The 27,447-nt window shown below is 51.0% G+C and overlaps 1 protein-coding gene across 1 annotated transcript in view; it reads left to right on the forward strand.

Moving 5' to 3' along the window:
- The window catches only part of IGSF21 (immunoglobin superfamily member 21), a 148,320-nt gene extending 121,560 nt beyond the window's left edge, over window positions 1-26,760 (forward strand). The window contains exons 6-10 of the mRNA XM_060259586.1: window positions 2,161-2,632; window positions 21,557-21,642; window positions 23,746-23,938; window positions 24,543-24,581; window positions 26,455-26,760. Coding sequence (XP_060115569.1) covers window positions 2,161-2,632; window positions 21,557-21,642; window positions 23,746-23,938; window positions 24,543-24,581; window positions 26,455-26,528 — 864 coding nt within the window. The 3' untranslated portion in view covers window positions 26,529-26,760. The remainder of the gene's footprint in view (window positions 1-2,160; window positions 2,633-21,556; window positions 21,643-23,745; window positions 23,939-24,542; window positions 24,582-26,454) is intronic.
- The last annotated feature ends 687 nt before the right edge of the window (window positions 26,761-27,447 follow it).

The following is a 27,447-nucleotide window of genomic DNA, read 5'->3' on the forward strand; positions in this document are numbered from 1 at the left end:
CATTAATTCACCCAAATCATGAGCTTTAGAGGGGATAGTTCATTGAGGAGGTCATGAGGAAGCAGGTCAGGTGACGATGACAATGAGTGATTAAAATGTGGAATTCGCTGCTAGAGACAAGGTAATGATGACCACAGATATAGACAGCTTTAAAAGTGGAATAGATAGATTTATAGAAGAGAGGTCTATCAGTTGCTATCAGCCAAGGTGACTGAAAGAAACCTCCATGCTCAGAGACAGTGCCGAAGGTGAGATCAGGGGAAGGCCTCAGCCTTTCTGCCCTCTTGTTGGCCTTTCAGAGGAACTTGTTGGCCACTGTGTGAGACAGGAGGCTGGACTAGATGGACCCTCACTGGTCTGATCCAGCAGGGCTCTTCTGATGTTCTTCTCAGGGGAAGGCCTCGGCCACTCTGCCTTTTGTTGGCCCTCCAGAGGAACTGGTTGGCCACTGTGTGAGACAGGAGGCTGGACTAAGTGGACCCTCACTGGTCTGATCCAGGAGGGTTCTTCTGATGTTCTTCTCAAAAGAAGGCTTCAGCCTCTCTGCCCTCTTGTTGGCCTTTCAGAGGAACTTTCACCTGGAGTTGGCTTGTTAATTGGAAGACCACATCTCTGAGCTTAGATGAGACTCAGCTTCAGTTTCTGGACTGTGAAATGGGAACTTCTGTGACCAGTCTCTGGGCCGTTGTGGCCAAAGGTTATGATTGTTCTGTGCTGCACTGTGGCTGTGCTTTGGAGATGAGATTTCCTCTACGGTCCAGGGCATGGCTGATGTCTTATTCCATCAAGTAGTTGTCTCATTTCCCTTTCAAGGCTATCTCTCAGGACTGCGTCCCCCAGACTGGCTTCCTTTTATACAACCACAAGTAGGAGTTGGAAGGAGCAGAAGTTCCTGGATTCTGGGGAATTATTTCTACTTATTCATTCTCATATCTGAAGCAGTTAAATTCTTAAAAAGAAATGGGGGGTGGGGGGGGTGGGAGGTATGCCTTCCGCTGTTGCTTAAAAAACACGACACTTATCTGCAAACATTCCCGTGGCTGTTTCATTACACCGTGACATTGGAGGCTTGAAAGGAGCCTTTTGGAAATGGAATGCAATCTTCTCTTCAGAGAGACAAATTCAAAAAGATTTAAACAGGCGTTACCTCTGCAGACGCGCTGTACTGCAAGCTTTCCACGCAGACCCCTCCTCGCATAGCAGAATCTGCTGGATGCACACGCCTGGGAGGTCTCACAGCCAGAGAAGCTCTTGGGCTGGATATGGCTAGAATGGCACTCTGCGTGTGCCTAGGGACACCCTTGTTCTGTTGCTGTTCCTCCACGGCTTCTGAGGCTCTGCGTTTGAAATACTGTGGCTCTAGTGAAGACCTGACTTGAGAATTGGATCTTGTTTCCAAACCATTTTCTGGGCCAGCGTTGTGGGAGCACTACAGCTTTTCTCAATTCAGCCCAGTGGTTTGATCCTCCGTGTCTGATGTTCCCTGGTCCCCCCCCCCCCAAAAAAAAACCCCCCACGCGCACAATGTTCTCTCTAAGCTGTGGAGTCTTCTGAGCAAAAATTCTACTTTATAAGCTACTGGCGTTAAAGTTGTGAGCTACTGCATAAATTAGTTTGCTCTGGGGCCATTTTTCCTGAGCTGAGACAAAAAAACCTCTTGATACATATGATTCAATCAATGATTCTTTGTGGGGGGTGTTTCACCAATGTATGTATCAGTAACACACAGCAAAAAAGGGAGATATTCCTGATGAGGTCATAGGTATGATTTTTTTTTTTTTTGCAATGTTTGCTATAGGCAGTTGTGAATTGGGGGGGGGGGTTATGAAAAAAGTAGAGTGGGTGTGTTCCATATCTGGCATTAAAGTTAGAAATTCTCCTCATTAAAGCTGAGTTCAGGAGGAGTGGAATGCCAGAACCAGTGAGACTTTGGAGCAAACGAGGGACAGAATGGGGAAACCATTAATTCATTTATTCAAGGAAGAAGTCTGCATAGCTCATAGGCTTTCTGGCAAAGCAATATAACAATAATTGAAATATGTGCAAAGAAAAGGAACATTCTGTACTTTAGAGAAAAAAGGGCATTGCAGGAATGGGGGAAAGGAATGCCTTTGTGTGTCCTGCAGTCTCCTCAGTGCCTGCTCCTCTTCCTCTCTGCAGGTGTACTTCAAGAGAGACGGGGAGATGATCGAGGTGGTGCCCTTGGCAGAACCCCCCATCAGCGCTGCCAGCTTGCAAGATGGCCGAGCATCTCGGAACCTGCTGAACCGGGACATGGATGACACCAAGATGCAGAAGTCGCTGTCCCTCCTGGACGTGGAGGACCGGGGTGGGAGGCCCTTTACCGAGGACCCTTTCAAAAGCCTCACCCCAGACAAGGGACTTTTGTTCAGCCCAGCCACAGAAGTCATCCCAGAGACTGTGGTAAGCCGGGAGTTCCCGCGCTGGATCCACAACGTGGACCCCATCTACTACTTCCACCACACGCACATCCCCATCAGCGACGGGACCGTGGAGGTGCGGGCAATGCTCATGTGGACGCTTAACCCCCAGATAGACAATGAAGCCCTCTTCAGTTGCGAGGTCAAGCACCCCGCCCTCTCTATGCCCATGCAGTCCGAGGTGACCCTAGGTAAGAGGGAGGGGCCGGTGGAAGAACAGCGGGTGGGGTGGGGGCCGCAGGAGCAGGTGTGCCATCTACCTGATGAGGGGATCCAGTCACACCTCTGCTTTTTCTGTTCCAAGCTCACACCTGGCAGGTGCCCTGAAGCCATTGGCATGAAGACATGCATGCCCAGACATTGCTTTCTCCAAGACAGTAGATGCTAGCCTGGAAGTGGACTAAGAGGAAGGGATGTTAAAAGGGCAACGGGGGTGTAGATTTGCCACAAGCCTTGGGGGTGGGGTGCCCAGGCACGGGTGCAATCCTGGCATGGTTCCCAATCCCGCCTCTGGCATTTTGGATGGCAAGACCTGGCAAGCCTAATTTCCTGGTGATTAAATGAACACAGCAGTGGAAAAGGCCAGCAAAGGAAGTTGCGGTCCCAGTCTTGGAGGGCTTCTGGGGGTCACTGGTGCCCTTTCTGGCTTTGAGCCCCCATTTGGATTGGAGCTCTGGAACCAGCACCAGCCAATGCAGAACCAGAAGTAGTTGCAACTCAGCTCCGAATCTGCCAGCACAGCTGAGTCCTGGTTGCTGCGTAGTTGGGTTAGAACGGATAAAAGGAAATCCTTCTTTACCCAAAGGGTGATTTACACATGGGATTCACTGCCACAGGAGGTGGTGGCGGCTGCAAGCACAGACAGCATCAAGAAGGGGTTGGATAAGCGTATTATTGAGCAGAAGTCCCTCCGTGGCTATTCGCAACAGCTTATTGATGGAACTCTCTGTCTGGGGCAGGGATGCTCTGGATTCTTGATGCTTGGGGAGGCACAGTGGGAGGGCTTCTAGTGTCCTGGCCCCACTTGATGGCACCTGGGGTTTTTTGGCCACTGTGTGACACAGAGTGTTGGACTGGATGAGCCACTGGCCTGATCCAACATGGCTTCCCATATGTTCTTAGGTCTGGGGCAGTGATGCTCTGTATTCTTGGTGCTTGGGGGGGGGGGCACAGTGGGATGGCTTCTAGTGTCCTGGCCCCACTGGTGGACCTCCTGATGGCACCTTGGGTTTTTTGGCCACTGTGTGACAGAGTGTTGGACTGGATGTGCTGTTGGTCTGATCCAACATGGCTTCTCTTATGTTCTTATGCTGGCAAAAGACCCTCAATCACTGGAGCAGGCTGGGATTCAGGTGTTAGTCAATGGAGGGTGAAACAACATGCTGTGCAGGGAATTATGGGTTTTCTAGGCCATGGGCCTGGGGGGGGTGGGGAGTGACTGAAGCTTGCAGGAGCATTGTGCAATTACTGCAGGGCCCATGCCTCAGGGCTGTACTTGCAGAAAGCCCTGGGTTCCATCCCTGGCATCTCAAAGGACTAGGCAGGAAGCAATGTATAAGACCTCAGCAAGAGACCCTGGAGAGCGGCTGCCAGTCTGAGTAGACAATATAGACCTTAGTGGACCAATGGGCTGATTCAGTACAAGGCAGCTTTCATGTTTTGGTGAGAGGCTGTGGCTCAGTGGTAGAACATCAGCTTGGCATGCCAAAAGTCCCAGGTTCAGTCCTCTGCCTCTCCAGATGAAAGGACCAGGCAGTCGGTGACGTGAAGGACCTCTGCCTGAGACCCTGGAGAGTCACTGCCAGTCTGAGCAGATGATACGGGCTTTGGTGGACCAAACGGGGGTCTGATTGAGAACCAGGCAGCTTCATGTACGATGCAGGAGGCAAAATGTCTATCCCTTCCCCTGCAAAAGTGCCCAACTCTTTAAAGTGATTTTTTCTTCAGTTCAGCATTTGAAAACAGGTCAACGGGGGGGGGGGCGCAAGGAACTGGTGCTGAAGCAGGGGCTCTAAGAGGGAGCCGCCAGGCATGAGAAGGCTTCTTGACCCCCCTCCCACCTGCAGAGCCTCCCCTCTCCCATGATTTCTCCTGTTTGCTGTCAAGTTATTTACGTTGCTTCCTTGATAGCCCCCCTTTCTCACTGAAATGCAAGGTGGGTTGCAAAAATCTCAAAATCCTGCAACCAGATAGAGAAAGCGGTTGTGGGATTCCCCCTCCCCTCCCTGCAGAAGTGTTAACTCTTTTCCTGGGTTTGAGGAAGGCGGGAGGTGGCGCCCCATTTTAATCTGTTAGGGTTAATTGTCCCCAAAGCAAAGCTGGAGTCCAGTAGCACCTTTACGACCAACAAAGTTGAATTCTGGTCAGGGGTGATTTCATAGAAAAGGAGGTGCTGGAGCTCATTAGCACAGCTCATTTGCATATGCCATGCACCCCCCCCCCGACATGACCAGAAGGCGTGCCAAATTATATCAGCTCAGCATCTACCTTAAAATGCCTCTTGAATTATAATTGTCATAATAAAAGAAGAAGAAGAAGAATTGCAGATTTATACCCCGCCCTTCTCTCTGAATCAGAGACTCAGAGCAGCTTACAATCTCCCATGTCTTCAATCTCCCATTTCTTCTCCCCCCACAACAGACAGCCTGTGAGGTGGGTGGGGCTGAGAGGGCTCTCACAGCAGCTGCCCTTTCAAGGACAACCTCTGCCAGAGCTATGGCTGCCCCATGGCCATTCCAGCAGGTGCAAGTGGAGGAGTGGGGAATCAAACCTGGTTCTCCCAGATAAGAGTCCGCACACTTAACCACTATGGCTGCCCCAAGGCCATTCCAGCAGCTGCAAGTGGAGGAGTGGGGAATCAAACCCGGTTCTCCCAGATAAGAGTCCACACACTTAACCACTACACCAAACCTGACTCCCATCCAGTGTTCCTTCCAAGCTGAGTTAGTGTGAGCTAGCTCACAATTTTTTAGCCTCCAGCTCGCACATTTTTGTCTCAGCTCAGGAATAATGGCCCTAGAGCAAATTAATTCATGCAGCAGCTCCCAACTTTAATGCCAGGAGCTCACGAAGTAGAATTTTTGCTCACGAAACTTCACAGTTTAGAGGGAACATTGCTCCCATCATACTTTTTAAATGACTTTCTCCTATGTGGCCATGAGGAAGATTTCCATCTGTTTGCTTTATATGTTTTGATTATTTTCCCATTTTTCATGGGGAAAAATATTAGAAAATCAAATCTTAGAGTTCAGCAAAATTCTCATAGGGGGTTTGAAGAATGGAATCCAGAAGCAAGTATTTTTAGGGGGGGGGGGGGAGAAAGAGCACAATAAAATTTATAGGTTCTGGAGCTCTGCTCCTGTGAGCTCCTGCCCCAAATGAGGTCTGGTTCTGTGTGCCCACAGCACATGAATTAAATTATGTTGCTCTTAAAGGGTCCCGACTGGACTCAGACTTTATTCTGCTCCTTCAGACCAACATGTATTAATATGAACATATGAAGCTGCCTTATACTGAATCAGACCCCCCTGGGTCCATCAAAGTCAGTATTGTCTTCTCAGACTGGCAGCGGCTCTCCAGGGTCTCAAGCGGAGGTTTTTCACACCTATTTGCCTGGACCCTTTTTTGGAGATGCCGGGGATTGAACCTGGGACCTTCTGCTTCCCAAGCAGATGCTCTACCACTGAGCCACAAGTGTCAGCCCCCTTAACCTGCCTTTAGAGGATTTTCATGATTTCAGGCTGTTCTGCTGAGAGAGCGGGTGGGCATCAGGCAAGGAAAGAGGAGAGGCAGCCAGTCACCCCCATCATGGACTCATGTCTCTTGTCCAAGGAATCCTACATTTATTCACACTTGTCTGTTCATTTCTTTAGGAGATGTCTTTGCTACCTTTCCAGAATCCTGCTCAAGGCGGTTTACAATTAAAATAATAGATTACCAATATAAAAACAAGCCAGTAAAGCAAGCCTAGGGTCATTAAAAAAAAACCCAACAGAATAAAACTGTCTGTAAAACAGACCTCAGCCCAGAAGCTGGTGATAAAGCATCTGGGAAAGATGAAAAACCCTCATTAAAAGCTCCAGTGAAAAGGCTTCTTTTCAGTTTTCCCCAAAAAACACCCCTACAGATGTGTGGCGGGATACGTGAATTTATTTGCACATTAATAGTTCATCGTGTGCCTTGAATTAATCAACTTTGAATTGTTTCATCAGCTGACTGCACAAACCTGGGAGAACCTGAAGTGTTACCATGCTGTTTCTTTCCTGTTTAGCCAGCGAAATTTGCTCAGGCTCAGCCCAAGAGCTCCCTTGCTAGGCTTGCCAACTCTAGGTTGGGAAATTCCTGGAGATCTGAGGGTGGAGCCTCTAGAAGGGGGAGTCTGGGGAGGGGGAGAGACCTCAGCACAGTCCATCCTGCAAGGGACCTGTTTTCTCCAGGGGAACTGATCTCTGTAGTCTGGAGATGGAATGTAATTCTAGGAGATCTCCAGGCCTTGCCTGGAGATTGGCAACCATTGGGCCAGCTGGCCCATCATCCTGTTTCCACCAGAGGCTGCCAGGCAGTCTGCCAGCAGGAGAAGAAGGCAGCAGCTTTGCCCTCAGAGATAGACTGTCTCGGAAAATGGAGTTCCAATGAGCAATCATGGCAGAATCAAATGTTGGTAGAGCGCTCCAGGACTTTGTCTAATCCTTTTTCAAAGCCTTCTAAGCCAGCCTCTTCCTATCTAGTCCTGCTAGGCCAGCGGGAAGAGGTTAGAAAGCTAGGTTGCCAACCTCCAGGGAGGTCTCCCAGAACTACAGTTTATCTCCAGACTACAGGACTCAGCAGTTTTGGAGAAGCGGGAGACTCTGGCATTTATACCTTGCTGAGGTCCCTCCCCTTCTCCAAATCTCTCCTTCCCCAGGCTTCACTCCCCAGTTTCCAGGAATTCCCCAGCCTGGAGATGGCAACCCTATTTGCAAGCTAGGTTTCCAGGGAAGCAAACTGGGGCAATGACAGGAAGGAACCCGGGTGGCGGGTGGGAGGCGGGGTGTTCTTCCAGGCATCCAGTCCTGGGACTCTCTCTTTCTCTCTCGCTCTCCCGAATTAATGAAGTTCCTTTTCCCCCTTCAGCTCTGCCTGCTTGCACTTTCATTATGTCTAATGGGCTCTGCAGGCCATTAGTGGCCGTCTGAGGAGCAGAACATGCCTTCCGACTGAGCTCTCTTGTCACACTGAAATGATGTCCCTGTCTGCCTTCCTTTCTTCCTCCCCAGGCAGTTCCTTCTCTCTTTCTCTCTCTCTCTTTCTGTCCTTTCTGTCTCTCCCTAGCAGAAATCCTGGCTTAAGAGCTGGTTATCTGGAGGGCAATTGGGGGATTGTTTTTGCTCTGGTTGCTCCTTCCCATCCTTTGTGTTCAGCATCCAAGCTAACGAGGCTTGGTGGGGCCGGAAACAAGGGAACAGAGGGATTTCTCCTCTCCACCTCTCTGCGCTCGTCCTCGGCTTCATTCAAGCAGCTTAAGTTTGCTAGAACTACACCTCCAAAACGTGAAAAATGCATCACGCACCTTCTTTTGGAAAGAATCAAGAAGGAAACGAGACACCTCTTTGTCTCAGAATTCTCCTGGCAGCACCCCGCAGCCTGCATGATTTCCCAATTCTGGGTGAGACCAATCTTGTGAAGAACCTGGGAGCTAACTGGTGGGGTGAAACTGAGAGTTCCCCCCACTTCCTGTTTCCAATGGCACCAATCCAGAGGCCTCCAGGAAAGGCAGGCCTGAAGGCACCAGTGCTCTTCTGCTGCTTGATCCCAGCCATTGGTATCCATGGATATACTGTCTCTGACTATGGAGGTTCCATTTCTCTGTCACAGCCAATACCCAAGAGTATCCCTAGGCATCATGAGTTTATGGGATTTGTTCTCAAAGCCATCTAAGCATGTGGCCATCGGCATCTCTTAGCCATGAATTCAGCATGGATATTCATTCATTCATTCATTCATTCATTCATTCATTCATTCATTCATTATGTTAAGATTTATATCCCCTCTCTCTCTCGGCTTGGCTTCGCGAACGAAGATTTAAGAAGGGTGCAATAGTCCACGTTTGCTGCAGGCTCGCTGGTGGCTGACAAGACCAATGTGGGACAGGCAGGTCCGGCCACAGCGGCTGCAGGGAAAAGTCTGATTTAGGGTTGGTCCTGTAGCAGTGCGATTCTTCCTCAATCTCCTTTTGTCCTCAAGACCAGCTATGCGTGTGTTCTCAAAGGAAGAGACAGCCTGGTGGATGGTGTGCCTCCATGCTTTGCGATCTGAGGCTAGGTCAGACCACTGGTGATGGTTGATGTGACAGGTGCTAAGGGATTTCTTCAAGGAGTCCTTGTACCTCTTCTTTGGTGCCCCTCTATTACGATGGCCGGTGGAGAGTTCGCCATACAGGGCAATCTTGGGAAGGCGGTGGTTTTCCATGTTCCAACAGATTTATATCCCACCCATTCTACAAAGACTCAAGTTGGCTAACAACATAAAATAACATATAATAAACAATATTAAAACAGTAAAACGATCAGGTAATTAAATGGTGCATTGGTTCCTTGCCTTTTTTTAAACCAACTGCCCATCTAACCAACTACAAGAACCAAAATACTAGGGGAGCTATAAAGAGGACAGTTAAAAAGGCAGCAGGTAACACCCACTGATTCGTGCTTCAGGAGGGAGATGGGGTACGACTGGCATTGCTGGGTCTCAGAAACTGGCTTTGGGGTCCAATCCCCCCCCCCGAGTTTGCCTCACCCCTGAAGTTTTCCAGTTGTGGATGGGCGGGGGGGGTGTGTGGGAAGATGGCTAAAGAAGCCGCCTCCATGCCTTGGTCCGAAGCGGCTGGGAGGCCTCGGATTCATTCCAGAGCTGCTTAGCCAGCGGTGGATCAGACAGACTTGAGAGCTGATCTGGGGCCTTAGCAAAAACTCTCTGTCAAAGGAGGCCTTAATCACTTTAGAGAAGTCATTAAACTCCCATTTCTTGATCCAAGGCTGCCGTGGACCCCTCTCTTCCTCTCGCAGGCTGGAGGAAGATTAGCCAGTGTTCTGTAAGGAGCTAATCCCAGGAAGGGTGTCCTGATCAAACAATTCATTGAGTTGTGTCTTTGCAAAGAGCTTCTCTTTTCCTGTCAAACTCAGCATTTACATATTAAAGACAAAATACCTTTTATGTTAATCCCAGAGGAAAAACCGCCTTGGGCTGAGAGAGACATAAATCTTGCACTTGCCAGATATGGGCACTGTCAAAGAGGCCCTCCGCTTGGGGGGGAGGGGCTCAAAACCTCCTCCAGCCCCCTCCCATGTAATTTTTCAGTTTGGGGCGTCTCTGGAGCAACAGACAAAGGGGAAGGAGTCAGGGCTGAGCTGTGCTGGGCAAGCACTTTCTGACACAAAAAGGGGAGTTTCTGTGAACAGAAGATCTTCTCCAGAAAACTCCACTAAAAAGTGACTTTTCCATCCCACTCCTGCTCAGTTCCACTGTCGTTGGCAGCATCTCTCTGCTGCTGCTGTAGGTGCCATTTTTACCGACCAATCAGGAACCGCCTAAGCTAGGTGGTGATGTCATGGCAGGATGTAGCCAATCAGATCTGGCTACATGATCAGCACCGTAAAGCAAAACCAGCATGGAAGGGATGCCTTCTTGCTGACATTCTGAGCAGGAGAATATTTTTGCCCCATTTTTTAGTTCCCTCCTCCTTCAAAAAATATATCACTGCAGCAGAGAACTGTGTGTGGCAGGAGACATATTTTTAAAAATAGAAACAATCCCACCTTCCCAGCGTTGCCAAGGCTGCTGCACGAAGGTGCTTTCCGTGGCTAAGTCACTGTTCATCGGACTTGCTTGCTCTCGTGACTGACCCCTCCATCCCCACAACAAGCACAAAGGTGTTCATGGAGCCACCGGCTGAGAGAACACAAAGATCTGTGGGTTGGGATCACCATCAATCAAACGCTGGAGAAGAGAGCGAGAGCCCTTTGTGCCCCAGATCCCCAAATCGTACATTGAAAAAGAGCTAGTTTGGTGTAGTGGTTAAGTGCACGGATTCTTATCTGGAAGAATCGGGTTTGATTCCCCACTCCTCCACTTGCAGCTGCTGGAATGGCCTTGGGTCAGCCATAGTGGTTAAGTGAGCAGACTTTTGGGGAGGGACGGTGGCTCAGTGGTAGAGCATCTGCTTGGGAAGCAGAAGGTCCCAGGTTCAATCCCTGGCATCTCCAAAAAAGGGTCCATGCAAATAGGTGTGAAAAACCTCAGCTTGAGACCCTGGAGAGCCGCTGCCCGTCTGAGAAGACAATACTGACTTTGATGGACCAAGGGTCTGATTCAGTATAAGGTAGCTTCATATGTTCATAATAGACTCTTATCTGGGAGAACCGGGTTTGATTCCCCACTCCTCCACTTGCACCTGCTGGAATGGCCTTGGGTCAGCCATAGTGGTTAAGTGAGCAGACTCTTATCTGGGAGAACCGGGTTTGATTCCCCATTCCTCCACTTGCAGCTGCTGAAATGGCCTTGGGTCAGCCATAGTGGTTAAGTGAGCAGACTCTTATCTGGGAGAACCGGGTTTGATTCCCCACTCCTCCACTTGCACCTGCTGGAATGGCCTTGGGTCAGCCATAGTGGTTAAGTGAGCAGACTCTTATCTGGGAGAACCGGGTTTGATTCCCCATTCCTCCACTTGCAGCTGCTGAAATGGCCTTGGGTCAGCCATAGTGGTTAAGTGAGCAGACTCTTATCTGGGAGAACCGGGTTTGATTCCCCACTCCTCCACTTGCACCTGCTGGAATGGCCTTGGGTCAGCCATAGCTCTCGCAGAGCTTGTCCTTGAAAGGGGGCAGCTTCTGTCATAGCTCTCTCAGCCCCATCTACCTCACAGGGTGTCTGTTGTGGGGGGGAGGTAAAGGAGATTGTGAGCCACTCTGAGATTCAGAGCATGGGATGAGGTATAAATCCAATATCATCTTCTTCCTCCTCCTCCTTCTCAATGAGGATAATGGGAGAGTTGTTACACACACACCCCACCCACCAGGAATGCTAATGTGAATTAAGGGGAATCCGCTCCTTTGACTCAGAAGACAGAAATGGATCCTACCTGAATAACAGTTGTCCACAAACATTGTAAATAAATTATATCTGACATCCGGGAGTGATTAGCAGCTTTCCAATCAAATGTTCATTCTGGCAATTTGCCATTTGCTTTCAAGTTCCCAGCTACGGTGTAGGGGAAAGAGCAACTCCGGATCAGCAGAGAGGGACATGGCAGGGACTCTGAGGACAGGATTCTCCCATTGGGTGGTTTGGAGCTCAGCATTTCCACTTCCCGTCAGGGCTGTCCTAACAAGATAGCACATGTCAAGCACTTGGCACACTGAAAGCAAGCTGTAAATGCTGACTTTGTTGTTGTTCAGTCGCACAGTCAAGTCTGACTCTTTGCGACCCCATGAACAAAGTCACACCAGGCCCTCCTGTCTTCCACCATCCTCCGAAGTCTGCTCAAATTCGTGTTAGTGACATCAGTAACGCTGTCCAGCCATCTCCTCTTTTGCCATCCCCTTCTTCTTTTGCCTTCTGTATTTCCCAGCGTCAAGGTCTTCTCCAGGGAGTGCTCCCTTCTCATTTGGTGGCCAAAGTATTGGAGCTTCAGGTTCAGCATCTGAACTTCCAGGGAACAGTCTGGGTTGATTTCCCTTAGCACTGACTGATTTGATCTTCTTGCAGTCCAAGGGACTCTCAAGATTCTTCTAGATGCTATTACATCTTCTCTACTCTCCACATGGCTACTGCAGAAGTGTGAGCTGATGAAACATTACCAAAAACAGAACAAACTAGAAATAACATCATCTTCCAAAGGGCCTGGGGAGCAAAAATGGTTCTCCTCTCCTGCATTTGAACCTCACCACAACTTCATCAGATAGGCCAAGCTGTGAGAAAGTGACTGGGCAGGGTGATCCAGCGGTCTTTATGGCTGAGAAGAGATCTGAACCCAGATCTCCAAAGTCCGTGTCCAACCCTCTTAACTGTTGTACCACATTGCCAATGCGCTTGTGTTGTATCAGGAAGGATTCTTTATGGATGGTGCTTTGCCCAAACACCGCAGCATAGCAGGAAAACACTGCTGGAAAAGAGCCGTTGTATGAGAGTTTGTTTTTTGCATCTGTTGAAAGGAGTGTAGACTTTTGAAATCTCATAACCACTCTACCCCCCCTGTGCTCATGGATTCAAATCTAGCTGTTTCTTGCAGTGGTCTGTCAGTGTGTCTGTTTGAGCATCAACCATGCAGAACAGAAGAAGAGATGTGAATCACGTGAAAAAAAGGTGTTGTCCAATTCTGGCATTAATGAGACAAATTCTGCTCCTTGAAGTGGAATGCAAGAGGAATGGGACGCGGAGCTTTGGGCAAGTCCAGAGGATGGAAGAAGACGATCTGCAGCACATCTCTCGATGTGAGCATGCCAGTGATGGGCGAGTGCGTGTGAACCAGCCGGCTGTCTTGGAGGCGAAAACATCCTTTGCCTGTCAGAGCTCTGGCAAGTCTGAAGATCTAACGGGCCTCTTCCTCTGATCTCGACATTCTCCATTCTGGGTGAATTGATGCCTCGTGACAGGAACTTGTTCACCCAAAGACAGGCAAAGCTCCAGCAACAAACACCAAGATCCATCGCTTCCCGGCACTGTCCTGTCAGCCCGGGGCCATGCTAACAACCAGAGAGTTTTGTGCGCAGAGACTTCCATGGCACCTGTAAATAAGACTGAATAATTGATGGGGCACCGATTCCCCTGGCAGACGTGATTTACTGCCGGGCGGGCAAAGCTCTGCGTGCCTTCAGGTGTTTGTGCGGCAGGTGGACTGAGGAGAAATTGCCTTTTTTTATTTTATAGAGCTGCAGAGAAGAGATTCCACATGCTGAATCCTCAGCACACTGCCCGTCCCTTTCCTGCTTGTATGGCTGCTTTACTGGGAAGAGGACGGCTGTTGGATCAGAGGCCCCGGGGCTGCATTGGGGGTGGGGGGAGTGGAGGGCACCACCCTCTCTGGCAAGGAGCACCTTCACCAGTCTGGCAGATTCAGTGATGGAATGAGATGGGACGCCGGAGACACACGACTGGGTTCTGTTTCTTAGCTGGAGCTGAGCACTGGCTGATTTTTGTGTTGGGGATTGTGGCAATTCGCTTGGGAGTGTTCACCCATCCATGTTTTCACAGCCAGATCACAGGAAGAAGGTAGATCTTCTCATCTTTGGCAGATGGAACACAGAAAACCCGATTCTCTTCCCCTTTAACCTGTGGAACTCATGGCCTGTGGACAGAACGATGGTGTGATGGCTTTCCAAAAAGATTAGTCAAATTCAAACTCAGTTCAAATTCATCAAGGACTATCCACTCCGGTGGCTTAGTGGGACCTCCGTGTTCAAAGGCAGTCCACATCGGGATACCCGGATGTTCTGTTCATGGGTCTGGAGGGCGTCACTGGTTTACCCACAAAGGGCCTCTGGGTACCAGCAAGGAGCTCTACAGTTCTGCCTGCAGTTCCCAGCTGGGGTCTCAGTTTGGAGATGCTGAGAAGGGCCTTGCTCTGCCCGAGACCCTAACGGAGCCACTGCCAGTCAGAGGAGACCTGAGGGAGGTCCACCACTGGTATGATTCAGTATGCAGCAGCTTCCCGTGTCCACCTTGGTAGCTTCCTGGTCCACAGATTCTTTTTTTGAAGGGAGAGCATTCAGTGCTTGCAAAACCTGTTTGGTGACAACTGTGGGGAGAGACCTAAGAACGGAAAGTCCTTTTGGAAAGGAAACTAGCACATAAGGGGGAGTGGCCTGTCCTAGCCTCATCCCTGAGAACAGAGTTCCCACCTGCAGCCTGGACCTGAGATGACCCCTCCCCTGGGCCTGCCGCTTGCTAAGCCTGGATCCTTGGGGCCTCCTTGCCAGTTGCTTCCTGGGACCGCAGGGGGGGGATCGAGAGGCGCCCAGTTCCCAGTTACTCCTCCTTCGAGGTTACGACCCGGAGCGTGGGATTTGATTACCTCCTTTTATTAACAGGCATAACCGCCCTGCTGGTGTTTATTAAGGGTCATAAAAATTAGTCATCTCCTTTTTTAAAAAAGTGCCCAAGGAAGGTATGTGACTCTGGGGAGTTCCCTCACTGGCTGCACTGAGAAATCTTTCTCTTTTAGCTGACGGTCGTTAATTTAACGGACTTGGCCAACACTCTGGTATTAAGGAACACGGCTGGGGGAAGCGGAGGGTTTTACTGTCCTCTCGGTTTATTCTCTGCTCTTCTTGTGTGAAGAGAAACACTGGTCGTCTTCTACCAGCTGTCCTTCTGTGCTGGGTGCCCCAATTTCAGGAGCTGGCCTGGAGTCCCAGAAGCTGGTTCTCTGGCCAAGCGCTCCAGGTAACTGCTGGGGGTGACGTGAGGGGGGGGGAGGATAGAGATAGACATGCCGTAGGGGCCCGTTGAGCACCACAGGATGGGGCTGACATTGCCTACTGGGCCTGCAGTGCTACCAGGATGGGTCCCAGACAGCTACTTGAACTTGCCCTGTTCTTGTCTGCCTGTGTCTGGGGAAGACGTCTGGGCTTCAGAACCCATCCTGCTGCCAATCTCTCTCCAGAACTTGGAGAAAGCCAATGGGCGTTTAATTGGGAGGGGCTATGGCTCAGTGGTATGGCTTGGCCTGCAGAAGGTCCTAGGTTCAGTCCCCGGCATCTCCAGAACCAGCAGAAGGTGATGGGAAAGACCTCTGCCTGAAACCCTGGAGAGCCGCTGCCAGTCTGAGTAGACAATACTGACCTTGGTGGACTAAAGGGCTGATTCAGTAGCTTCATTTGTGTGTGTATCCAGCAGTCTGTTTTTCTTGATTTCCCGACCAGATGTCTCTGGCAAGTCCACCAGTAGATCTTAAAAGCCAAAGTCTTCTTCATTGCTTGTCCCCAGCACCAAAGGTAGACTGACTCTAACCATGGAGGTTCTGCCCACTGCTCTAGGGCTTGTCCGGACAAGTCAGGCCAATAAACATTGGATTGGGTCCATCACATTCACCATTTGGCTTCTGACATCAGCTACTCAGTCTCCTCTGCAAGATGTGCGCTTTTGTTCCCCCACAACACCATCCTGGGGGTTTGAGGTATACTGTCTTGGATAATTCCATTCTTAACTGTCACAAGTAAGAAGTGACCAAAAGAGCCCAGCTGGATTGGATCCAACAGTCCAGCATCTGGTTTCCTGAAATGCTTGGCCTACTGCTTTTGGAGACTTGTGAGCCAGGAATGGTAGTGACACCCCTCTGTTGTTTGTCTCAGATAGCTGACAGTTCTGAGATACAGTGCTCTTGTACATGCAGGCTCTCCTTTCTCCTCTCCAGATACCTTCCTGAACTAATTTCCTGATCAATGAGTCCCACCTTAGTAGACCCAGCTTTGAACTCTGAGGACCACCTAGGTAGTCCCGTTGGTTCTGACACCAAACCTGCTCTGATCTCACCTCCCTTGGCCCATCTGTATCTGAAACTCACATGTGCGTGCAGGGCTGGGGGGAGAGATGGACAATAGTCTGGTGATCCTTTTCCCCCTCCTCCCGCTCCTCTTCTTCCCCTTCCTCCTGCTCCTCTTCCTCCTCCTCCTTCCTCCTCCACTGGGCCTGGTTTTTCTCTCCTGTCAAAAGCAATGTTTGTATCAGTCTCTGAAAGGTCTCCTGCTTGTGAAAACAGGCACTAAGATGAGTTGTCGAAGGACAGAAAGGACCAGCCCAGCAAGAGACTGTCAGAGATGAGATGAGAGATATGATGGGCTGTTCTGGTGACGATAATGTGGTGACAGGAATGGGAAGTCTAGAGTGCCTGAATGCGCTCCTATCCCCTCCCCTCCCCTCCCCGAGTCACCCCCCACCCTTGCCTGCACAAACTGGCAATATATATTGTTCCTCCAGTTGCCAAGGTAACCACTCTCATCCAATCGGCTGTGACCCTTATCAATTCTGGCACATCTTTCCTTGTTCCCCGAAGACAGCAGTCAGCTGAAAGTCACTCCTTAATGGGGCCTGTTTGGCTTGATCTTGGTGGAAGCTACAACTTCCGGAGCTGGTTGCTGCCTCCTGTGTGCAGAGGGCCGGACACCTGCCGACTCTTCTCGGAAATGAGAAATGGTTTTGGTCCCGATCTGCAGCAATGCTGGCAAATAGGGAACCGCAAAGCCTTATTTTGTAATAGGTGGAGGAGCTTCTTAAAAGGTAAAGGTAGTCCCCTGCGCAAGCACCAGTCGTTTCCGACTCTGGGGTGACGTCGCTCTCACAACGTTTTCACGGCAGACTTCTTACGGGGTGGTTTGCCATTGCCTTCCCCAGTCTTTTACACTTTCCTCCCAGCAAGCTGGGGACTCATTTGACCAACCTCGGAAGGATGGAAGGCTGAGTCAACCTCGGGCCGGCTACCTGAACCAGCTGCCACTGGAATTGAACTCAGGTTGTGAGCAGAGGGCTCTGGCTGCAATTCTGCAGCTTGACCGCTCTGCGTCACGGGGCTCTTGCGCAGGGGACTACCTTTACCTTTTTAGGAGCTTCTGTGAGTCATTGAAGAAAGGAGGAGTGAATCTCAAAAGCTCATAAAAGTCAAGGTAGTCCCCTGTGCAAGTACCAATCGTTTCCAACTCTGGGGTGATGTCACTTTCACAACGTTTTCACGGCAGACTTTTTTCGGGGTGGTTTGCCGTTGCCTTCCCCATTCATCTACATTCCCCCCCCCCCCCGCAAGCTGGGGACTTGCTTTACCGACTTCGGAAGGATGGAAGGCTGAGTCGACCTGGAGCCAGCTACCTGAACCAGTTTCCGCTGGGCTACAACTCAGGTCATGAGCAGAGGGCTCCGACTGCAGAACTGCAGCTTGACCCCTCTGCGCCACGGGGCTCTTAGGTGCTTCTTAGCACCCCTGAAAAACTGCGATGGGCAGCAAATCAGGATAACTCTTTTGTGGTGGGCAAAGTCCCATCAAGCGGCAGCTGACTTAGGGCATCCCCGTCGGGTTTTCAAGGCAAGAAACACTCAGAGATGGGTTGCCCCTGCCTGCCTCTGCCTTCCTTGGTGGTCTCCCTTCCAAGTACTAATTGGAACTGACCCTGATTAGCTTCCAAAATTTGATGAGATTTAGCTAGCCTGGACCATCCCGGTGAGGTTAGAGACATTCAGAGGTGGTTTTAGGAAATGAGAAATGGTTTTGGTCCCAATCTGGAGCCATGCTGTCAAACAGGGAACCCCAAAGTCTTATTTTGTAACAGTTGCCAGGTGCTTCTTAGAACCCTTGAAAAACTGCGATGGGCAGCAAATCAGGATAACGCTTGTGTGGTAGGCAAAGTCCCATCAAGCAGCAGCCAACTTAGGCCATCCCGGCAAGGTTTTCAAGGCAAGCGAAATTAATCTGCCTCAGTGTAGCAACGCTGGCCTTCTTGGGTGGTCTCTCTTCCAAGTACTGAAAGAGCCCCGTGGCAAAGAGCGTTGAAGCTGCAGTCCTGAGCTCTGCTCACGACCTGAGTTCAATCCCCGGCGTTAGCTGGGTTTTCAGGTAGCCGGTCGAGGTTGACTCAGCCTTCCATCCTTCCGAGGTTGGTAAAATGAGTCCCTAGCTTGCTGGGGGGGGGGGGGGGGAGCGTAGATGACTGGGGAAGGCAATGGCAAACCACCCCGTAAAAAGTCTGCTGTGAAAATGTGAAAACAACTGGTGCTTGCATCTTTTAGTCATCCTTTAAGAGCCCCATGGCGCAGAGTGGTAAAGCTGCAGTACTGCAGTCCAAACTCTCTGCTCATGACCTGAGTTCGATCCTGGCAGAAGCTGGATTCAGGTAGCCGGCGCGAGGTTGATTCACCCTTCCATCCTTCCGAGGTTGGTCAAATGAGTCCCCAGCTTGCTGTGGGGAAAGCGTAGATGACTGGGGAAGGCAATGGCAAACCACACTGTAAAAAGTCTGCCGTGAAAACGTTGTGAAAGCAGCGTCACCCCAGAGTCGGAAACGGCTAGTGCTTGCACAGGGGACCTTTGCTTTCCTTCCAAGTACTAATCAGAACTGACTGTGCTTAGCTTCTGAGATCTGATGAGATCTAGCTGGCCTGGACCATCCAGGGCAGGGCAGAGGTGAGCAGAGGTGGTTGGCCATGGCCTGCCTCTGCGTAGCAACCCTTGGACTTCCTTGGTGGTCTCCCACCAGGCCCAACCCTGCTTAGCTTCCAAAATCTGATGAGATCAGACTAGTCTGGGCCATCCAAAGCAGGGCTCGTGTGGTGAAGGAGGAGGAAGATACTGGATTTATATCCTTCACGCTGAATCTCAAAGTCTCAGAGCAGCTCACAATCTCCTTCATCTTCCTCCCTCACAACAGACACCCAGTGAGGCAGGTGGGGCTGAGATAGCAGCTGCCCTTTCAAGGACAACTCCTAGGAAAGCTATGGCTGCCCCAAGGCCATTCCAGTAGCTGCAAGGGGAGGATTGGGGAATTAAACCCGGTTCTCCCAGATAAGAGTCTGGTCACTTCACCACTATGGCTGCCCCAAGGCCATTCCAGCAGCTGCAAGTGGAGGAGTGGGGAATCAAACTCGGTTCTCCCAGATAAGAGTCCGCTCACTCAACCACTGTGGCTGACCCAAGGCCATTCCAGCAGCTGCAAGTAGGGAGTGGGGAATCAAACCAGGTTCTCCCAGATAAGAGTCCGCTCACTTCACCATTATGGCTGCCCCAAGGCCATTCCAGCAGCTGCAAGGGGAGGAGTGGGGAATCAAACCCAGTTCTCCCAGATAAGAGTCCACTCACTTAACCACTATGGCTGACCCAAGGCCATTCCAGCAGCTGCAAGTGGAGGAGTGGGGAATCAAACCAGGTTCTCCCATATAAGAGTCCGCTCACTTCACCACTATGGCGGCCCCAAGGCCATTCCAGCAGCTGCAAGGGGAGGAGTGGGGAATCAAACCCAGTTCTCCCAGATAAGAGTCCACTCACTTAACCACTATGGCTGACCCTGGGCCATTCCAGCAGCTGCAAGGGGAGGAGTGGGGAATCAAACCCGGTTCTCCCAGATAAGAGTCTGCTCACTTCACCACTATGGCTGCCCCAAGGCCATTCCAGCAGCTGCAAGGGGAGGAGTGGGGAATCAAACCCAGTTCTCCCAGATAAGAGTTCGCTGTAGGAGTTTCATCTCTCCTACCATTTTTTCAGCTCTAGAAATGAGAGATGTTAAGTAGTGGGAGGGGGAGGAGGGGTGGGGGAAGCAGGAGAGGTGAGAGGATGATTGGTGTATTCTCTCTCTGAAGGGTACTATAAGCTGTTTGCAGCGAGAGCAGTCCAATTTCCACCACCATCTGTTTTCCTTTCCTTTAAAAAGATGCTTCACCTCCTACAACACTTGGTGTTCCTGGAGGATAATGTGGGGAGGGGGAGTCTCTGTAATTGATAGAGGGACATTCCTGCCTGCCTGGGGAGTCCCCTGATGGAGTGTGCAGAACCCCTCCCCCTTGCTGGGGACTGCCCTTGGAGGGTTGCATTCCTGATCAGTACTCAGCCATCAAGCCCGCTCTTAGAAGGAGTGGTGGTGGAGAGAATGAGGAATGGAACACTTTGGAGCAGGTACTAAGTCTCTTTCCTGGGTGGAAAAGTACACACCTGGAAAAGCTTCTAGGTTTGTGGGAGGGGCATGGCTCAGTGGAAGAACAGCTGCTTGGCATGCAGAAGGTTCCAGGTGTGATCCCCAGCATCTCCACATGAAGAAGAAGAAAATATTGGATTTATATTCCACCCTCCACTCCAAATTTTAGAGTCTCAGAGCAGCTCACAATCTCCTTTATCTTCCTCCCCTACAACAGACATCTTGTGAGGTGGGTGAAGCTGAGAGGGCTCTCACAGCACCTGCCTTTTCAAGGACAACTTCTGTGAGAGCTATGGCTGACCCAAGGCCATTCCAGCAGCTGCAAGTGGAGGAGTGGGGAATCAAACCCAGTTCTCCCAGATAAGAGTCCGCTCACTTAACCACTATGGCTGACCCAAGGCCATTCCAGCAGCTGCAGGTGGAGGAGTGGGGAATCAAACCCGGTTCTTCCTGATAAGAGTCCGCTCACTTAACCACTATGGCTGACCCAAGGCCATTCCAGCAGCTGCAAGTGGAGGAGTGGGGAATCAAACCCAGTTCTCCCAGATAAGAGTCCGCTCACTTAACCACTATGGCTGACCCAAGGCCATTCCAGCAGCTGCAGGTGGAGGAGTGGGGAATCAAACCCGGTTCTCCCTGATAAGAGTCTGGTCACTTAACCACTATGGCTGACCCAAGGCCATTCCAGCAGCTGCAGGTGGAGGAGTGGGGAATCAAACCCAGTTCTCCCAGATAGGAGTCCGCACACTTAGCCACTACAGCAAACTGGCTCTCTCTGAAGCAAGGCAAGAGGACCAAGCAGTAGGTGAAGTGGAAGTCCTCAACCTGGAGAACTGGACACTGCTGTCCTTGATGGACCAACGGTCTAATTTAAGTAGAAGGCACCTTCATATGTTGGACAATGAGCCCCAGCACCTTTCTTCTAGACATGGTTTTTAACTCCAGGGGTCTTGATTAACCTTGACCTTTGCATTCTGCATTTTCAGTTAGATGCACATCAAGCGTATGTTTGCAAGCCCACCCAGCCAATATTCTGGGGTAGCAAACTGCGCTCAGGGGGGGCCAGCTCAGATTTTCGAGTCATTCTCATTTAGCATTTGGTCATTGGGAGCTCCAGCTCCAGGGAGCAAGATTGGACCTGGAACCAGAGAATTAGAAGGCCAAGTTCTCTTGCCCAGCCAACTCCTCTGAGCCCCGGCTTGGGTGAGGGTGGGCATTGTTGCACCATAGTGCCTTTGCTGGTTCAGGCTCCCTCCTGGATCTGGCCAAGTCCACGCCTACCTCCTGTGGCTGCTGGCAGCACAAGCTCAGGAGAGGATGGTGCTGCTGTGTTTTGCTTGAGATGATAAAACCCCTGGAAACAGCCCGGACGGGGCCAGCAGGAGCAGTGGCTGAGAGGGGGGCAGGGAGGGTGGGGCTGGGGAGGAGTGAATCTGAGCTTGGGGAGACCCACCCACCAGCTCTCTTTTTCTGCAGTGGCTCCCAAGGGACCCAAGATCATGATGACCCCGACGAGGGCCCGAGTGGGAGACACAGTCCGCATCCTGGTTCATGGCTTTCAGGTGTGTAACAGTGCCTCCGGTTGGCTTTGCCAGGGCCTCTCAGGGCAGATGGGCATCTGGGTTTGTGTCTTGCTGAGAGTTTGATTTAAATGGAGAGCAATCAGGGAAGGAGATGAAATGTGGGCAACCCAAGGGAGGGTGAAGGAGAGATCAGGAAACGGCACCTTTCCCTGTAACACTGGTCTGGTGAACAAGAGCTCAGATCTCCTTGAGAAGAAATTTTATACATCACGTTTTTGTCCCACCTTCCCTCAAAGGAGCTCATGGTTGCATACAGGGGGGTCCCCACCAGAATTCAGCCTCACGACAGCCTTGTGAGGCAGGTTAGGCTGAGATCGACTGACCTGAGGCATCATGGGTTAGTGGGGACTGAATATGTGTCTCCCTGACCTTTTCCTCGACACCCTAATCCCTGCATCAAACTAGCAAAGAAACAGGGAGGAGGTTGCTACCTTCTGCTCAGCGAAAAAGAGCACCTTGAATGCAGAAGGAGGCTGAAGGGGGGCTCTGAGTGCATGAAAAATTTTCTGGAGAGTGGGAGGGAGGGGCCATGGCAAAAGGTCCCTGCATGAAACCCATCAAAATGACCTCAAGATACAGGTCTGGGGAAAGTGGCCATTTGGAGCGGACAGTCCAGAGTGAGCTGGGCTGGCCACTCAATTTCAGAGGCGCTTCCACCAGCAGTTGGGTGACATAATAGTTAGGGCCCCCCCCCAAGCAATTCCAGATTGCTTCTCCCCCCCCTGCCCCGCGCAAGGCCCAAGGTGGGGGGATTTGGCATGGCCGGTGTGCAGCCTCTCGCCCCATTAACTCCGTGCAAGCGCCTTGTTCGGGATTTGTGTGCTCTCGGCTGCCTTCTCATCAGCAGCCACGTTTGTTGTCATTAGGAGGCAATTGCAGGCAGACTGCGAAGTAGCTGCCACTTAATCTGTGCAGCGCACGGAGCGTGTTAAGTGCAAAGTGATGGGTGCGGGCTTTCTGCGAGGGGGGAAAGCAATTTGTGCTCCTGGGGACTCAAGGGACAACAAAGATTCCAGGGAGGGAGGGGGCACAGAACCCCGGCTTTACATACAGAAAGCCCCTGGGATCAGGCCCCGCTTGAAGGCTGCAGTCGGTAGGAAAGACCTTCCTCTGCCAGCAGAGCCCAGAGACCATGCTGAGCTGCTGCCAGCCAGAGCAGACAATGTTGAGCTTCATAAACCCAAGAGGTCTGACTAGGGTTACCAATCCCCAGGTGGGGGCAGGGGATCCCCCAGTTTGGAGGCCCTCCCCCCGCTTCAGGGTCATCAGAAAGTGGGGGTGGGGAGGGAAATGTCTGCAGGGCACTCCATTATACCCAAAGGAGACTGATTCCCATAGGGTATAATGGAGAATTGATCCACAAGCATTTGGGGCTCTGAGGGGGCTGGGTTTTTAGGTAGAGGCACCAAATTTGCAGCATAGCATCCAGTGCCTCTCATTAAAATACCCTCCAAGTTTAAAAAGGATTGGACCAGGGGGTCCAATTCTATGAGCCCCCAAAGAAGGTGCCCCTATTTTTTATTATTTGCAATGGAGGGAAGGCATTTAAAAGGTGTGCAGTCTCTTTAAACATGATGGCCAGAGCTCCCTTTGGAGTTCAATGATGCTTGTCACAATCTTGCTCCTGGCCCCACCCCCAATGTCTCCTGACTCCACCCCCAAAGTCCCCAGATATTTCTTGGATTGGACCTGGCAACCTGAGGTCTGACTCAGCAGAAGGCAGCTTCTGAGATCCAGAGGGCCCCTTGGCCTCCCTTTCCCCAACAGGCAGGCTGTCTGTGTCCGGAAATCAGTTTGGAATAATGTCCTGCAATTTGAAAATTCCCACAGCATGCCTTTTGGATACCTGAAAGCAAAACTGCAAAGGAGGCAGAGAATCCTTTGCCCAGCTCTCTTTTTGGCCTGCCCTGGCCTGAATTATAGGAACTCCTTTGCCCGGGTAGAAAGGACTACGTTGAGGAGACTTGGCCGGGTCATGTTTGGGGGCCCAATCCTAATGACACTAAAGATGCTTTGAGCTCAGTTACGTCTGAAAACGCCCTCCTGGGCCTATTTATTCTACCCTCTTGGCTTGGACTGCAGAACGAAGTCTTCCCGGAACCCATGTTCACCTGGACCCGAGTGGGGAGCCGACTTCTGGACGGGAGCGCTGAGCATGATGGGAAAGAGCTGGTCTTGGAACGAGTGCCTGCAGAACTCAACGGCTCCATGTTCCGCTGCACGGCACAGAACCCACTTGGCTCCACCGACACCCACACCAGGCTGATCGTATTTGGTAGGGGGACAATTGCCAGCCTTCGCTTGACCCCCTCTAGGCCACAAATCTCTCTGGTTTTGGCCCTCCAGACACCTCCCCCACCCTGCATACACCTCACTGCGCACGAGGGCTGAGCACTAGCAGGAGGGCCGGGGGAGTTGAAGGCAGGAGGGTGGCACCAAGCAATGTCTCAATGCCATTTCTGACTTTAAAAACGGACGTGGCTGCACTGTGTTGTGCAACGCTCTAAAAATCCCTCTGACCTCTATGATTTTTATCGTAGAGTTCTAGAGGATTCCTAGAGCATCATGCAACATGGAGACATCACGTCTGGTTTTTTGGCCAGAAATAATGGCGTGGTGTCATATGACACCATTTATCCCCGCCTTTTCCCCACCACCTTTACACTATCTTAAAATGATATTGGAACAGGGATAGCAAGATGGGAAGTTTGACCAGTGTGGTCTCTACCCCAACTTCCACCTGACAGTCTGAACCCACCTAGCTTCTAAGTGTGGTCATATCAGATGATGCATGAAGAAAATAGGAACCCGGGTGATTTCCCCCTCCCATATAGAATTGCTATCTGATTATTACTGTTTTTCCCCCTCTTCCTCCTTAGAAAATCCAAATATCCCAAGAGGAACAGAAGATTCAAATGGTAAGAAACTGCCTATTCTGTGGAATTCTCTTGCGAGAACTCACCCAACCCCTTTGCCATCACTCAGCCCCTCTTGAACTTCTAAAATACAAAAATACAAAATATTGTGCACAAATACTCTTAACTGGTGTAAATAAAGTTCTATTATAATGAAATGAACAGCCTACAACAGTGGGCATACATTCATACAGTATAAATAGAAATAGAAAACAACAGTCTCAAAACAATATTCCAAGGAGGACCCCACACAGTCACAGAGTTTTCAAAATGAGTACAATGACTCAAAAATAAAGTTCCACAGGAGTCCCTCCGTTGTTTGTTGACTTCTGAAGGACAAATTCTAGCCTTCACGCAAACCCCGGATTTGATTGCGTTCCGCTGCTCCTGCAGCTTCCTCGTAAGTCAACTGAAAAATCCAGCCTAGTTCTTTCTCAAACGCCCATTTTGATATCTTAATTAGCTGCAAATTAAGATATCAAAATGGGCGTTTGAGAAAGAACTAGGCTGGATTTTTCAGTTGACTTACGAGGAAGCTGCAGGAGCAGCGGAACGCAATCAAATCCGGGGTTTGCGTGAAGGCTAGAATTTGTCCTTCAGAAGTCAACAAACAACGGAGGGACTCCTGTGGAACTTTATTTTTGAGTCATTGTACTCATTTTGAAAACTCTGTGACTGTGTGGGGTCCTCCTTGGAATATTGTTTTGAGACTGTTGTTTTCTATTTCTATTTATACTGTATGAATGTATGCCCACTGTTGTAGGCTGTTCATTTCATTATAATAGAACTTTATTTACACCAGTTAAGAGTATTTGTGCACAATATTTTGTATTTTTGTATTTTTGTATTTCATATATTGTGCTGCCACTGTTCTTTTGCCTCTTGAACTTCTGGCTGGGACTTCCACTCCTCCACCTCCAGGATTCATGGCCCCTTGCCTTCCATGCTCTGCAGAAGCTCTGCCTGTTTTCCCTGGCTTCCCTTCATGCCCAGACCTCTTCTCAGAACACCGATGTTTCCTCTTGCTTGGTGGGAGAGCACTGTCCTGGCTGCAGACAGTCCCTGGAATGGCTTCTCTCTGCTGCAGGCAGGCAGACCAAGCGGCTGCATCCATTGAAGGCAGCTTCTTTGGAGGAGGACTCTCAAAACTGTCTGCTTTGCACAAGGAGATCCTCAGCTCAGTCCTCAGTGTTCCCTGTTCCACGCAGGCCAAGAAAACGTCCTCCACCTCTGCCTGAGACCAGTGCAGGATTAAACCCTGTGGAGGCCCCGAGGCAGTCAATATCTTGGGGGGCCCTTCGCAAATTATCTCAGAGTCAGAGTGCCCGCCCCACCACCCATGGCCCCCACTGCAGGCTCCTTCTCCAAAGCCCCTTTGACAAAGCTGCGGAGGAGAGGCAGAGAGAGGCAAACTTGGCAACGATGCCAGCAGCAGCAGCAACAGACAAGTCAGGCAAAGAGCAGCTCAGTTGCTGGCTGCACATGCAGGCTGGGAGGGCTGCAAGCAAGGGGGGAAACCAGGGGGAAGCCAGCCCAGGGCTCCTAAAGGAGTGGGAGCCTATAGGCCAGTGCCTACTTGGCCTAATTGTTAATCTGGTTCTGCCTGAGACCTGGGAGATCCATTGCCAGCCAGAGCAGGCAAGCCTGGGCTCGGTGGGCCGGTGGCAGAGGAGTATTTCCTGCCCCCATCCCACCCCCAGGGTACAAGCGTGTTAATCCGGTGGCAGATGCGGTCCACTCTGTAGAAGCCTCTAGAAGGGGGTTGTGCTGGATTATGAATTTCAGCATGAGAGGAGGGAGGCTTCGTGTGGAACGGATTGTCTTGCTGCCTGCCTCCCCCCAACAGGTTGTTCTTCTTTCCTTCCCCCCACCCCAGGTGCAGCACCCAGCCTCGCCAGCTTCAGGCTTGTTCTGGCCCTCGTCTTGACAGTGATCTTAGAAGTGACGTGAAGCCTTCACCAAGTCCCCTGCCCTTCTGGCAGCACTCACATCTCCCTGGATCGGTTTTCTATTATTATTATTTCTTCTTCTTCTTCTTTGTCTTCTTCTTCTTCTTCTTCTTCTTTGCTTTGCTTTCCTTTCCCCTTTTCTGAACTATTTACAGTCTTGTTATCAGTCTCTTTCTGTCTGTGTCTTGGCTTTATCATCCAGTTTAATTAAAAACAAAACAATGACCAAAAGAGTTGGTGCCCGGGACGAGGCTCAAGCCGATTATTTCCCTCTTTTGCGTTGCCAGCAGGCGGGAGCAGGACTCCCGGCTCTTCCCAAAAGGGGGGCTGGGAACAGGCCCGTAGCTATGAGGGGGCCTGTGGGGGCACAGCCCCCCGACTTATGGGCGAGGCCCCCTGACTGGAGGCCCCAACCAGCCCCCGGGGCCTCTGCCATGGTTCTGGGGGCTGCCACTGGGCCCGTGAGCATTTGGCAGGCGAGGGCAGAAGCAGTTCCAGCCTCCCGCTGGAGTTAAAGGGCCCCCGATCAGCTGTTTCGTGAGCCCTTTAACTAGCACAGGGGCTGGGGCTGCTTCTGCCTCCAGCCCTCTGCACTGTTTTCATGGTGGGGAAGGAAGGGAGGGTGCTGGCGGGAAAGCAGCAGGGAGAGGAGAGGAGGGAAGGGAAGCTCTTCCTTGCCGAGGGCCCTTGCCACCGCCCTCCCTCCCTTGCCCGCCATTAAAATAGCACAGCGGGGCTGGAGGCAGAAGCAGCCCCAGCCCCCCTGCTAGTTAAAGGGCCCGCGAAACAGCTGATCATCGGGCCCTTTAACTGGCGGGGAGGTGGGGGGCTGCTTCTGCCCGGATTGCCGGCTTCTTCTGGCCTCTTCCCCTCCCTCCCACGCCCCATCACCGCATTCTCCCCGCCTCCTTCCCTTCCCT

This window comes from Heteronotia binoei, chromosome 18 (genome assembly GCF_032191835.1).
Source record: "Heteronotia binoei isolate CCM8104 ecotype False Entrance Well chromosome 18, APGP_CSIRO_Hbin_v1, whole genome shotgun sequence".
In the NCBI taxonomy this organism is placed as follows: Eukaryota; Metazoa; Chordata; class Lepidosauria; order Squamata; family Gekkonidae; genus Heteronotia; species Heteronotia binoei.